General features: G+C 60.1%; 1 protein-coding gene across 1 annotated transcript; it reads right to left on the bottom strand.

Moving 5' to 3' along the window:
* Positions 1-2,020: 2,020 nt before the first annotated feature.
* On the bottom strand, positions 2,021-12,190 carry SYVN1 (synoviolin 1). The gene is made up of 16 exons (XM_068178687.1): positions 12,110-12,190; positions 10,592-10,732; positions 10,262-10,354; positions 9,365-9,517; positions 8,922-8,970; positions 8,279-8,382; positions 8,074-8,200; positions 7,311-7,410; positions 6,596-6,661; positions 6,030-6,146; positions 5,207-5,343; positions 4,456-4,593; positions 3,849-3,977; positions 3,288-3,474; positions 2,631-2,725; positions 2,021-2,295 (listed from the first exon to the last, which is right to left on the bottom strand). The coding sequence occupies exons 2-16, from the start codon at positions 10,721-10,723 to the stop codon at positions 2,036-2,038; spliced, it is 1,887 nt and encodes a 628-aa protein (XP_068034788.1). The 5' UTR covers positions 10,724-10,732; positions 12,110-12,190; the 3' UTR covers positions 2,021-2,035.
* Between the last annotated feature and the right edge of the window lie 2,120 nt (positions 12,191-14,310).

The following is a 14,310-nucleotide window of genomic DNA, read 5'->3' as shown; positions in this document are numbered from 1 at the left end:
ACGGAACGGCGGCGGCGGGAGAACCATAGAGACGCGCCCAGCGGCCAGAGCGGCTTCCGCTGCCGCCGCCACGACCATAGAGACGGGAAGGAGAAGCCGGAGCGGCGCACAGGGGAACGCACCGGTATAAACCAGTTTAAACCAGTCTAAACCAGTTTAAACCGGTATAAACCAGTAAAAACCAGTAAAAACCAGTCTAAGCAGCTCCGCACCAAGCGTAGAGAGGCTTTGGCGGGTGCGAAACCATTACAGAGCAGCACAAGCGGGCGTTGATCCACCACAGAGCGAGGGCGGAACCATAGAGACGCGGCCGCAGCGCCCCCCGGCGGGCGGGAGGAGCCGAGCTTTACCGCAACCTTTATTGTATTTACAGCGGAGCCGGTAAAAATTTGTACATTATTTACAAATTAAATAATTCCGCACGGCCCCGGGGGGCAAAGGAGCGGCTCCGGGCTCCAGCGGCCCCCGGAGCCATCCCTCCCCGAGGCTTCACCCCGAAACGAGGCAATTTGTGAGGAACCCACCCCAAAAACCCCCCTCAAACAGACCCCAAAGAAACGACAAGTTTTGGCTCAAAGCGGGTTAAAAAAAAAAACCAAACCAACACGGAAGGGTTAAAAATCAACTCCCCAAAGCGGCGCCGCTTCGTTATTGCCAAATTCCTCATCAAGCCACTCAAGCTGGGGCCAAAACTGCCCAAAAAAATAAAGGAAGAAAGAAAAAATCCGCCTCAAACCCGAAAATCCCAATTTGGCTCCTTTTTGCCCCAAAACACCTCCCCCCCCCCCCAGCCCCCGTTTTGGTGCAAAAGGCCCCGTTTCCCGTCGATTCCGGCCGCGGGGTTGTGGATTTTTGGTTTTTCCCTGAGAATTTGGGGTTCCAGAGGCACTGGGGGCGCGGCCGGCCCGGAATCGCGGCGGGATTTGGGCCAAAAGCGCCCGGAATTGGGCAAAAGTCACCGAGAAACTGCAACCCCGGCCGTGGCCCACCAGTCCAAACCAGTCCAAACCAGTTTGGGACTGGGGCGGTGGGGGTTAATACTGTTAATGGGGGGCAGAATTCCCAAAATTCCCGGGGAGATCCCGAAATTCCCATGGGCGGGACCCAAACCTGGGGGGTGGGGGCCCCAAACTTCCATCTGGGGACCCCAAAATCCCAAGGAACGGCCCCAAAATCCTCAGGGTAGCCCCAAAGTTCCCATGGGAGGGCACCCCAAAATCCCAGGGGGGGTCCCGAATTCCCTGGGCCGGGTGAGGTCAGAGGTCAAAGCCGCCCCGGGGTGGATTTGGGGAGGGGGGGACACCCCAAAACCCCCAGGGAACAACAGGGAGCCGGCCCTGGCTCAGGGGAGAGGGAGAACTGGGGGGAAACGGGGAGAAACTGGGAAAAAATGCAGGAAAAATAGGGGGGGAAATGGGAAAAAGTGGAGGGGAAATGAAGAAAAAATGGGGGAAATTGGAAAAAATGGGGGGAAATAGCAGAAAATTGGGAAAAAGTGGAGGGGAAATGAGGAAAAATGGGGGAAATGGAGGGAAATAGGGGAAAAATGGGGGAAATGGGAAAAAATGGAGGAAAAATAGGGGGGAAATGGGAAAAAGTGGAGGGGAAAAGAGGAAAAAATGGGGGAAATGGGGGGAAATTGGGGAAAAATGGAGGGAAACTGGGAAAAACGGGGAAAATTGGGAAAAAAATGGGGGCAAACAGAGGGAAAAGGGGTCAGGGGCTGGGGAAATGGGGCTGGGGTCACCAAGGGGACTGGGCTTCGCTTCCAGCCGGGAATTCCGATGGGAAATGGGGAGGGGAGGGGGTCCTGGGGGGGATCTCAGGTCGGTTTGGGGGGTCCCGGTCAGTTTGGGGGGGTTCCTGGGGGGTCCCGGTCAGTGGGGGGGGGTGCCAGGGGGGGTCTTGGGTCAGTTTGGGGGGTCCTGGGGGGGATTTGAGGTCGGTCTTGGGGTCCTGGGGGGTCCGGGGGGGATCTCAGGTCAGTTTGGGGGGTCCCGGTCAGTGGAGGGGGGATCCTGGGGGGGATCTCGGGTCAGTTTGGGGGGTCCTGGGGGTCCCGGTCAGTTGGGGGGGGTCCTGGGGGGGATTTCAGGTCGGTCTTGGGGTCCTGGGGGGGGCTCGGGTCAGTCTGGGGGGTCCCGGTCAGTGGGGGAGGGGTCCCGGGGGTCCCGGTCAGTGGGGGGGGGTCCCCAGCCTCTGCAGGCGCCGCCGGCGCAGCTCGGCCGTGTCGGGGCCCCTCCCGGGGCTCGGGGCCTTCGGCCGCGTCCTCCTCATCCTCGGCCGGGGCCGGATCTGCGGGAGACAGCAGGGCACAACCTCCCAGTCTGTACCGGTCTGTACTGGTTTAACCCAGGGCACAACCTCCCAGTCTGTACCGGTTTGTACCGGTTTGTACCAGTTTGTACCAGTTTAACCCAGGGCACAACCAGTTTCTACCGGTTTACACCAGTTTAGCCCAGTTTAGCCCAGTTCAGCACCAGTTTAACCCAGTTCAGCACCAGTTCAGCCCAGTTTAACCCACTTTAACCCAGTTCAGCACCAGTTTAACCCAGTTCAGCACCAGTTCAGCACCAGTTAAACCCAGTTCAGCACCAGTTTAGCCCAGTTTCGGGCGGCTCCTCACGCACCGGTGGCTCCGGTGGCTCCCGAGGGTCCTGGCGCCGGGGGCTCCTCCGGGGGATCCTCGTGGGCGGGAGGCGGCCGGGGGGCGGCTCGGGGGGTCCTGGGGGGATCCCAGAGTTATCCCAAATTCCCGGCATTGGGGAAGGGGGGGAGGGTCAGCACCGACCCTCCCAGTATCTCCCAGTCCATCCCAGTCCCCCCAGTCCATCCCAGTGCTCCCAGTCCCCCCCAGTCCATCCCAGTTCCCCCAGTCCCTCCCAGTAACTCCCAGTCCCCCCCAGTTCCCCCCCAGTCCCCCCAATCCCTCCCAGTACCCGATGGAGGCCAGCACGCCCAGGTACTGGTTGATCTGCCCCCCCCCGTCCCTCCCAGTCCCTCCCAGTAACTCCCAGTCCCTCCCAGTTCCCCCCCAGTCCCTCCCAGTCCCTCCCAGTTACCCGACGGAGGCCAGCACGCCCAGGTACTGGTTGATCTGTCCCCCCCAGTCCCTCCCAGTCCCCCCCAGTCCATCCCAGTTCCCCCCAGTCCCTCCCAGTCCATCCCAGTTACCCGACGGAGGCCAGCACGCCCAGGTACTGGTTGATCTGTCCCCCCCAGTCCCTCCCAGTCCATCCCAGTTCCCCCCAGTCCATCCCAGTTCCCCCCCAGTCCCTCCCAGTTACCCGACGGAGGCCAGCACGCCCAGGTACTGGTTGATCTGCAGCATGGCTGCGTCCAGCAGCGTGTGGATGTTGTGCAGGCACTGCAGCCGCGCCTCCAGGTGCTGCCGCTCGTGGCCCTCCATGGCCCGCAGCTCCTCCTCCGTCAGCCCGGCAAAGCCGGCCGGCGGCACCGGCATGGGCGGCACCCCTGCGGGGACGGGCACGGGGGCTCCACCCGGATCCCCAAACCCCAAATCCCAGAGTTCCCAAACCCCTGAATCCCAAACCCCCGAATCCCAAATCCCCGAATCCCTGAACTCCCAAACCCCAAATCCCCGAGTTCCCAAATCCCCAAATCCCCAAACCTCCAAATCCCCAAACCTCCAAATCCCCAAATCTTTGAACTCCCAAACCCCAAAACCCCCAATCCCTGAATCCCCAAATCCTCAACTCCCCGAATTCCGAAACCCCAAATCCCCGAATTCCCAAATCCCCAAACCCCAAATTCCCAAATCCTCAATCCCTAAACTCCAAATCCCCAATCCTCAATGCCCAAATTCCCAATCCCAATCCCAATCCTACCGAAGAGCGGCGGCCATGGCATCCCCACCCAGGGCGGCGGCAGCGGCAGCCCCGGCACGGCCCCGGCACCACCCGGCTCCGGCCCGGCAGCACCGGCACCGGCAGCAGGACCGGCGCCGGCGCGGGCACCTGGGGGCACAGAGGGCTCAGGGGGAGAAAGGGTTTGGGGTGGGAAAGGGAGGGAGCTGGGCTTGGGGGGGATTTGGTGGGAAAATTTGGGGTGGGACAAGGGGCAGGATGGGATTTGGGGGGATTCGGGGTGGGACAAGGGGCAGGGGGTGGGATTTGGGGTGGGACAAGGGGCAGGATGGGATTCGGGGTGGGACAAGGGGCAGGACGGGATTTGGGGGGATTTGGGGTGGGACAAGGGGCAGGGGGTGGGATTTGGGGGGATTCGGGGTGGGACAAGGGGCAGGGGGTGGGATTTGGGGGGAATTGGGGTGGGACAAGGGGCAGGGTGGGATTTGGGGGGATTTGGGGTGGGGCAAGGGGCAGGACGGGAATTGGGGGGATTTGGGGTGGGACAAGGGGCAGGATGGGATTTGGGGGGATTCGGGGTGGGACAAGGGGCAGGATGGGATTTGGGGGGATTCGGGGTGGGACTCACCGGGAGCGGCGCCAGCGGCCGTGGCCGAGCCGTCAGTGCCGGCCGGGGCCTGGACACCGGGGCCGGGCGGGAAGGGCCCCACGGGCGGCCAGAACGGGAACATTCCCGGCGGGAAGGGAGGGAGCATTCCCTGGGGAACTGCGGGGACGGGGCAGCGCTGAGAGCCGCCAGCCCCGACCCCTGTCCTGCCCGAGCCCAAAGGGAGCGGGGGCGGCACGGGGGGAATGTCCCAGGCTGGGACGTCCCTGCCCCTTTGCGCCCCAGCAGTGGTCACTCACAGCTGGGGGTCCCTGTCCCCCCGTCCCTGTGGTCACTCACAGTTTGGGGTCCCTTTCCCCTCCCTGTCCCCATGGTCACTCACAGCTGGGGGTCCCTGTCCCCCCGTCCCCGTGGTCACTCACACTTGGGGGTCCCTGTCCCTGTGGTCACTCACACTTGGGGGTCCCCATGGTCACTCACACTTGGGGGTCCCCGTCCCCTCCCCATCCCCGTGGTCACTAACACTTGGGGGTCCCTGTCCCCCCGTCCCCGTGGTCACTCAGAGTTTGGGGGTCCCTGTCCCTGTGGTCACTCACACTTGGGGGTCCCCGTGGTCACTCACAGCTGGGGGTCCCTGTCCCCCCATCCCTGTGGTCACTCACAGTTTGGGGGTCCCTGTCCCCTCCCCATCCCCGTGGTCACTCACAGTTTGGGGTCCCTGTCCCCCCGTCCCCGTGGTCACTCACACCTGGGGGTCCCCGTGGTCACTCACAGTTGGGGGGCTGTGCCGCCGGGGCCGGGGCCGGTGCCGGTGGCTCCGGGGGCGGCTGCGGGGGCAGCGAGGCGCGGAGCACGTCCATGCGGCACGTGGGGCACGTCTGCTGCCGCTGGAACCACGAGCGCAGGCAGCTGCAGGGTTAATTAACCCCTTCGTTAATGCCTTCGTTAATGCCGTTAGTGCCACCCGCAAAACCCCCCCCACTGGTTTATTCCCCTGGCGGTAATTAACCCGTTAATTAACTTCTCTCTTGTCAGCCGTTGGCCCCCGAGACCCCTCCATGTCCCTCTGACCCCCCCAAAGGAATTCAACCCCACTAATGAGCCCCTAATTAATTAATCCTGAATTAACTAGCGACCTCATTAACCTCCACTGCGATGCGGGGATTGGGATGGGACTGGGATGTGGATTGGGATGGGATCGGGATTGGGATCAGGATTGGATCAGGCTTGGGATCAGGACCGGGATTGGAATTGGGATGGGATTAGGATGGAATCAGGATTGGGATTGGAACTGGGATCGGGATCAGGATTGAGATAGGGATGGGATTAGGATGGAATCAGGATTGGGATTGGAATTGGGATCGGGATCAGGATTGGGATAGGAATGGGATTAGGATGGATTCAGGACTGGGATCAGGATTGGGATAGGGATGGGATTAGGATGGATTCAGGACTGGGATCAGGACTGGGATCAGGATTGGGATCGGGACCGGGACTGCCGCTGCAGGCTGGCAGACCTGCAGCAGTGACCCCCCAAAACCCCCCAGTCCCCAGAATCCCCGAAATCCCCGGGATTTCTGCCGGGGAAGCCGCACCTGGTGTGGAAGATGTGGTTGCAGGGCAGGCGCTTGGCGCCTGTCACCATCTCCTCGCGGCAGATGATGCACACGTTGTCCACGGCCTGCAGCTCCTCGGCCGTGGCGTCGGGATACCTGCGTGGGACAAACCACAGCCGGTCCCAAAAATCCCACGGCTGGCCCCAAAAATCCCACAGCCGGTCCCAAAAATCCCACATGTGGTCCTAAAAATCCCACATCTCTCCCCAAAAATCCCACAGCTGGGGCAGTTACGGGGGAAAAGGGATTTAGGGTTGTGCCAGCAGCAGCTTGGAATTCTCCTCACCGGAGTTCAACGGGTTTTGGGTAAATTCCCAAAGGTGCCAAACCCTCCCAGCGCTCCCAGTTCCATCCCAGCTCCATCCCAGCTCCATCCCAGTTCCCCTGCGGTAGCCAAGACCATCAAGTACCTGACCTCCCCTGGGATTTGGGGTTTCTGGGGCGGATGGATGTAGGGGTTTTCCCGGGATTTGGGGTTTCTGGGGTGGATGGATGTAGGGGTTTTCCCGGGATTTGGGGTTTCTAGGGTGGAGCCGGGCACTCACAGCGTGTTCATGTTGCGGATGGCACGGCGGGACATGATGGCGTCGGTAACGGCCTTCTTGAACTGCCTGGAGCAGAGCACGGGATTGGGATCGGGATGGGATTGGGATTGGGATCGGGATTGGGATCGGGTTCGGGATCAGGATGGGATCAGGATCAGGATGGGATCGGGATCAGGATGGGATCGAGATCAAGATGGGATCAGGATGGGATCCGGATCAGGATGGGATCGGGATGGGATCGGGATGGGATCAGGATCAGGATGGGATCGGGATCAGGATGGGATCGGGATCAGGATGGGATCGGGATCAGGATGGGATCGGGATGGGATCAGGATCAGGATGGGATCGGGATCAGGATGGGATCGGGATGGGATCGGGATCAGGATGGGATCGGGATGGGATCGGGATTGGGATCGGGTTCGGGATCAGGATGGGATCAGGATCAGGATGGGATCGGGATCAGGATGGGATCGAGATCAGGATGGGATCGGGATGGGATCAGGATCAGGATGGGATCAGGATGGGATCGAGATGGGATCGGGATGAGGATGGGATCAGGATAGGATCAGGATGGGATCGGGATCAGGATGGGATCGGGATGGGATCGGGATCAGGATGGGATCGGGATGGGATCGGGATGGGATCAGGATGGGATCGGGATCAGGATGGGATCGGGATCGCACCCAGGCGCGTCCCCGGGCCGAGGGGGCCTCACCTCATGGCCAGGTACATGGGGCGGATGGCGAAGAGCGGGAAGGTGTGCACCTTGATCATGATGGTCATGAAGGCCATGTAGAGCAGCACCTTGATCAGCCCTGGGGAGGAACCACAGCGGGGACTCGGTGGGGACAGCTCGGGCGACGAGGTGGGACCCCAGGGTCACCCGGGCCAGTTTTGGCACAGCCGAGGTGACCGGCTGAGCAAGTCTGGGTTGGCCAACCAAGGCCAGTTGAGCACCACCGCCACTCCCAAGCCTTCATTAATGACCCCAGCCCAGCTGAACACCAAAACTTTGAGCCTTCACTGACCAGCCAAGACCAGCCAAGCAGCACCAACGCTCCGAGTTTTGGCTGACCACCAAGACCAGTTGGCACCGGGACTTTGGTTTTTCATTGACTGACGGAGAGCAATTGAACCCCACCAAGACTTTGAGCGTTCGCTGACCAACCAAGACCAGCCAAGCACCACCCGCATTTCGAGTTCTGGCTGACCACCAAGACCAGTTGAACACCAACACTCTGGATCGCCGTTAAGAACAAAAACCCGCTGGAAACCAAGACTTCGAGTCTTTGTCGATCGACCAAGAGCAGCCGAACGCCATGACTTCGGCCCTTCGCTGACCGATGAAGATCAACTGAGCACCGCCAAGACTCTGACTCTTCACTGACCGACCAAGCCCACCTGAACTCCACCAACACTTCAACTCCTCGTTAAGCAACGCCTAATTGAGCTCCCCCAGCCCCCAGCGGCCGCGGTACCGGTGAAGAGCTCAGTGTAGAGCATGAACACGGCCTTGTTGTCCCAGGGGTTCTCGTTCTGCAGGTCGATGGAGTGCAGCACGTACTTGATGAAGATGGTCAGCACCATGGTCATCAGGATGGCGTACTGGGGGTGGGACAGGTGCCAGGTGGGACATCCCGCCCCGGGAGGGGCCCTGGGGACCCCCGGGACCCCCCCACCCACCTCAAAGCCGAAGACCAGCTGGACGGAGGCGCCGCGGGTCAGGATGCTGTGGTAGGCGTGGCTGACGAAGAGGAAGTCCAGGATTCCCAGCAGGAGCATCAGGGCTGGGAAAAGGGGCCGGGAGACCCCAAAAGATGAACGGGACCCACCCTCGGGAGCAGCTCTGGGGCGGGGTTCCTACACCCCACCACTAACGAGGAGCTTAATTAACAGGATTCTCCACTCCCAGCCACACCTTGCAGCCTCCTACCCACCAAAACCCAAAAACTCCTTCCAAAATTGGTTTATAATTTCCTACATCCCACTTTTCTGGTTTTGGGAAGTACACCCCTACATCCCATTTTTCTGGTTTTGGGAAGTACACCCCTAAATCCCATTTTTCTGGTTTTGGGAAGTACACCCCTACATCCCATTTTTCTGGTTTTGGGAAGTACACCCCTACATCCCATTTTTCCACCCCGTTTTGCCGTGGATCCGGATCCTTGTTTTCCCTCCACGGAGCTCGTTATCACACACCCCCCCCCCCCCCATCACCCCCTCGTTAACAAGCCGCTGCTGATTAGGGTCATTCGGGTTATCAGGCCCCAGCAGGCTCGGATGCCCCGGGTTCTTCCCCAAAAATATGCAAATGAGGAGCACTCACAGACGATTCGGAAGTGGAAGAGCCACGAGATGTTGGGGCTCCTCTCCATCTGTGCAGGGGAGGAAAATCCCGTTTTTCCATCAAAAAATGGGATTTGGGCTCATTGCCAGCTGCTCTGGGTGCATCGGGCTGCTCTGGGGCTAGTTTTGGGGTGGGTTCAGTTATTTTTGGGGTTGATTTCAGGTTGGTTTGGGCTGGTTTTGGGTTGGTTTTGGGCTGGGTTTGGGTTGGTTTAGGCTGATTGGTTTGGGGTTATTTTTGGGCTGGTTTCGGGCTGATTTCGGGTTATTTTTGGGCCGGTTTCGGGCTGATTTCGGGTTATTTTTGGGCTAGTTTCAGGCAAGTTCTGGGTTGATTCTGGCTTATTTTTGGGGTGGTTTCGGGCTGGATTTGGGGTTTTTTGGGGCAGTTTTGGAGCTGTTTTCCCTGCTGCCAACACTCACAAAATCCACACGGTCCTCGGCCAGCCAGTGGAAGCACTTGAGGAAAAGGAGGAGGGTGAAGAGGGCGACAAAGCGTGGGCTGAAGTCGTCCCTGAAGACGGTGAAGGCCAGGCAGGTCTCGGTCACCGCGTACCACGAGCGCTCCAGGAGATGCTGAAGGACAGATTTAGGGGCAGCCCCCCAGGCTGGACCCCAAAACGGGGCCCCAAACCCCTGGGGCCTCAAAATTCACCCCAAAACGGGGCCCAAAAACCCTGGGAGTTCAAAATTCACTCCAAAACGAGGCCCAAAGACTCTGGGGGCTCAAAATTCACCCCAAAACTGGGCCCAAACCCCCCAGGGGTTCAAAATTCACCCCAAAACGGGGTCCAAAAGGCTCTGGGGGTTCAAAACTCACCCCAAAACGGGGCTCTAAGACTCTGGGGGCTCAAAATTCACCCCAAAATTGGGCCCAAAGACTCTGGGGGTCCAAAATTTGCACCAAGGATCTCTTGGGGTTCAAAATCCCCACCCAAAGTGGCACTGAAAGACTCTCAGGGTTCAAAATCCTTCCCCAAAATGCATCAATTCTCCCCCCAAACAGCACCAAAGACCTTCTGGGCTCCAAAATCCCCCCTAAAACAGCACCAAAGGCCTTCTGGGGTCATAAACTCCTCTCAAAATGGCAACAAATCCCTCCAGATGGTACCAAAGACACTCTAGGGTCCAGAACTCCCCCCTAAATCAGCCCCCAAGACCCTTTGGGGTCCAGAACTCCCCCCTAAATCAGCCCCAAAGGCCCTCTGGGCTCCAAAATCCCCTCTAAATCAGCCCCCAAGACCCTCTGGGCTCCAAACCTCCCCCTAAATCAGCCCCCAAGACCCTCTGGGGTCCAGAACTCCCCCACTAAGCGCTCACCTCCATCTCGGCCGCGCGCAGCTGCCCGAAGAAAACCTTGCCCATGAACTTGCCCAGCAGGAACACCAGCACGAAGGCCTGGATGTACAGCACCTGCGGGGCCAGCAGCCCCCAAAGGGCATTTTGGGGACAGCCCAGGGGGGTTTGGTGCCCCAAACCCGGGCCCCGGGGCTGGATGGGTGGAACCAGCCCCGCTGCTGTCCCCAGGGGTTTTCGGGGAGCCCCTCAGCCCCCGGGGCGGCTCCAAAAGCAGAAGTGAGGCAGTGTGGGCAGGCCCTGAGCCCGCCCCCGGGTTAATTAGGGGTGATTAACGAGGATCGAAGCACTCACGGCCATGCTGGGGCTGGATTTGGTGAGGTACACCACGGTGGGGTAGAACTGGTGCTTCAGGTAGTAGGCGTGGGCCACCACGGCCGTGGTGAGCGCCAGGCTGCCGGCCATGACCAGCGCCGTGCACAGCATGGCCTCGGCCTGGAACCCACAAAAACCAGGGCTTTAACCCCAAAAAAGTGGATTTTTGGGGTTAAAATTCCCCAGAAATAGACCACATTTAACCTCAAAATCAGCCACCAGGCTCCTCCTGTCACACACAGCGTGGCCTCGGCCTGGAACCCACAAAAACCAGGGCTTTAACCCGAAAAAAATGGATTTAACCCCAGAAATAGACCACATTTAACCCCAAAATCAGCCACCAGGCTGCCGGCCATGACCAGCGCCATGCACAGCATGGCCTCGGCCTGGAACCCACAAAAACCAGGGCTTTAACCCCAAAAAAATGGATTGAACCCCAAAAATAGACCACATTTAACCACAAAATCAGCGATCAGGCTCCTGCCAAGACCAGCGCCGTGCAAAGCATGGCCTTGGCCTGGAACCCACAAAAACCAGGGCTTTGACCCCAAAAATAACCCACATTTAACTCAAAAAATAATCCACAAAATCAGGGATCAGGCTCCTGCCACGACCAGCGCCGTGCAGAGTGTGGCCTCGGCCTGGAGCCCACAAAAACCAGGGCTTTAACCCCCAAAAAAATGGATTTAACCCCCAAAATAGACCACATTTAACCACAAAATCAGCCACCGGGCTCCTCCTGTCACACACAGCGTGGCCTCGGCCTGGAACCACAAAAAACCAGGGCTTTAACCCCTAAAAAATGGATTGAACCCCAAAAATAGACCACATTTAACCCCAAAATCAGCCACCGGGCTCCTCCTGTCACACACAGCGTGGCCTCGGCCTGGAACCACCAAAACCAGGGGTTTCACCCAAGACAAGAACGGATTTCAGCCCAAAGCCAGCCCACGGAAGCAGGGATCGGGCTCCTGCTGCCACGCACGGCACAGCCTCGGCCTGGAACCCCCAAAAGCAGGGATTTCACCTCAAAACCAGCCCCATGGCCCCAGGATCAGGGTCCCACGGGCCCCGCTCCCCAGCGCGGTTTGGGGCTTGCCCAAAGGGGATTTCCGCGCTCATTAACGATTCCCGCGAGCGCTAAAAACGCCGTTTTCCAAGCCGAGCTCTCGGTCCCCGCCGGCGGCGCTGGCTCCTGTCCCACATTTGGGTGGCACCAGGTGCCGTGTCCCCAGGTGGCTCCTCCGTGTCACCCCGCAGGAGCCCTCCCTGTCCCTGTGTCCCCCCTCAGTGTCCCCAAACCCTCCGGGTCCCCTCACGTCCCTCCGCCCCCCCCACCCGCCGTCCCCCACATCCGCGTCCCCTCCTCCACCGGGAACCCCCGCCGTCACCGCTCCCTCAGCTTCCCCCGAGCCCCGCTTTGCCTCCGGCCGCCCCGCACGGCCCCGCGGGGCCCTGCCCGCCCCTCAGGCCCCGCTGTCGCCCCCCGGCACTCACCGGGCGCGACCCCGCCTCAGCCCCTCAGCCCCCCAGCCCCGGCCGCTCCCACACCGGAAGCGCCTCAGCGCGCGACACCTCACTTCCGCCCGGACCGCCCCACGCGCTGCCCCGGGGGGGACACCGCGAGGGGTTCACTCCCAGCCTGCCCCCCACCCCACCTCGCCCCCCACTCCGGACCAGCTGCTCCCTACGGGGACCCTGAGGAGCCCCCTCTCCCCGCGCTGCACGGGGAGCGTGGGGGGCCGCGGCGCCCCTGCACCCCGAACCGCTGGGCTCCCCCCCTGCACGCCCGCGCTTGGTACGCTCCGAGCGGCCCCGCCGCCGGCGCGGGGGTGGGCGGGGACGCCCAGGGTCCCGTGGCTCGCGCTCATTGGCCAGGCGCGGCGGGGCTCGGCCAATCAGAAAAAAACAACAAAATTCCCCCGCGCGGCGCCGCTGGGCCGGCGGCTGTTGCCGAGGGAGGGGCGGCGCGGGCGAGGGCAGCGAGCCCCTCAGCTCCGCGGGACGCCCGCCACGAGCCGGACTTGCCGCCCTTGCCCGCTGCCCTCGTTCCGCGCGCCTCGCCCGACGCTTTGTGCCCGCAGCGCCTTCCCCGGCCCCCTTCCCCCTCACAAACCTTCACACTTCTCCCTCACGGCGCCCAGCCAATCAGCGACGTCTCCTTTGCGCGCCTCATCTCTGATTGGCTGATACCGCCTTAAAACTAGCGGCAGCTGGGGAGAGAGGCGTGGCTTAGTCAATCTCTGCCTTCTGATTGGCTGGCGGCGCGGCCTCGCGGCCTATGGAATGCGGCTCCCGGGAAGGGGCGGGGCTAGCGTCGCTGAGGCGAAGGCAAAAGGCGGGAAGGTGCCGGAGGCCCTGAGGCGGCTTTGCCGCCTTGCCCGGTTTGGGCAGCAGAAAATCAATTCAGCGCCTTAAATCTTACTAAAATACGGAAGAAAAGGAAAGCTTAAGCTCCAGAGAAACCCTTAATCCTGCAGTGTCAGTGAGGCAGAGAGCTACGAGACCGAGTTAAACCTGCGCTGACTCTGAGCTTTTGGGACTTAAGCGCTTGGTCTGGTTTTGGGGGGATTTAGGGCTTTTCAGGCATTACAAAGGGTTGGGTTTGGGGGCTGTTGGGGTCAGTTGAAGCTTTAAGGGGGTTGAATGCTAATTCTGGTTCTGGGGCTCTTCGAGCTGCCCTCCAAACCGGGCAAAACCCACCCCTCCCGTTCCAGACCCTCCACACCGGGCGGCTTTACCTAAGGATGATTTTCTGATGCTTTTCTCCTCCCCAGGAAGACACCCTTGGGCAGGCGTTCCTCTCCGGGCTCTCTGACAAGGTCAGTCCGACCCAAACCGCCTTTTGATTGTATTTTCCTTAAGAGAAACAACCTTTTTGCCTGAATTGGGTTGTTTTTTTGCCTAAAACAGCTGTTTTTACCCCGCTTTGCAGGACCTGCTGGCCGTGGCACTGATGGCTGCCCACGAGCGATGCAACCCCCTGCCCCGTGAGTCCTTAATTAGAGCCTTAACAAAGCTCTGCCCTAATTAGCGCCCTAACACCCTCCCAGCCAAGTAGGGCTCCTAATGATGCCCCTAGTAATTAAGTGGGGGTCCCTAATGAAGCCTCCGTAATGAACTGGAGAGCTCTAATGAAGCAGGGGGTCCTCAAGCTCTTCTTGCTAATGAAGTGAGGGGCTCTAATTAAGCAAGGAACCCTAATGATGCCTCCACTAATGAAGCAGGGAACCCTAACGACACCCCGCTAATGAAGTGGGAGGCCTTAATGATGCCACTGCTAATGAAGTGGGGGCCCTAATGAAGCCCTCCCCCAATGAAGTGGGGAGCTCCAAGGATGGCCCTGCTAATAAAGCAGCACCCTAATTAACCCCAGAGGTGGTCCAACCCCAAACCCTCAGAGCCCTGCTCCCAAATTGCTGCAAATCCCATTACCCAAAATCCCCGATTCCCACCCACATTCCCTAAATTCCACCCAAAATCCCTGATTCCCACCCAAAATCCCTAAATTCCCACCCAAAATCCCCGATTCCCACCCAAAATCCCTAAATTCCACCCAAAATCCCTGATTCCCACCTAAACTCCATAAATTCCACCCAAAATCCCCGATTCCCACCCAAAATCCCCGATTCCCACCCAAAATCCCTAAATTCCACCCAAAATCCCTGATTCCCACCTAAACTCCATAAATTCCACCC

Source organism: Anomalospiza imberbis, unplaced genomic scaffold (assembly GCF_031753505.1).
Source record: "Anomalospiza imberbis isolate Cuckoo-Finch-1a 21T00152 unplaced genomic scaffold, ASM3175350v1 scaffold_52, whole genome shotgun sequence".
Taxonomy (NCBI): domain Eukaryota; kingdom Metazoa; phylum Chordata; class Aves; order Passeriformes; family Viduidae; genus Anomalospiza; species Anomalospiza imberbis.
Note: the sequence above shows the minus strand (reverse complement) of the source record. Positions and strands in the feature narration are given on the sequence as shown.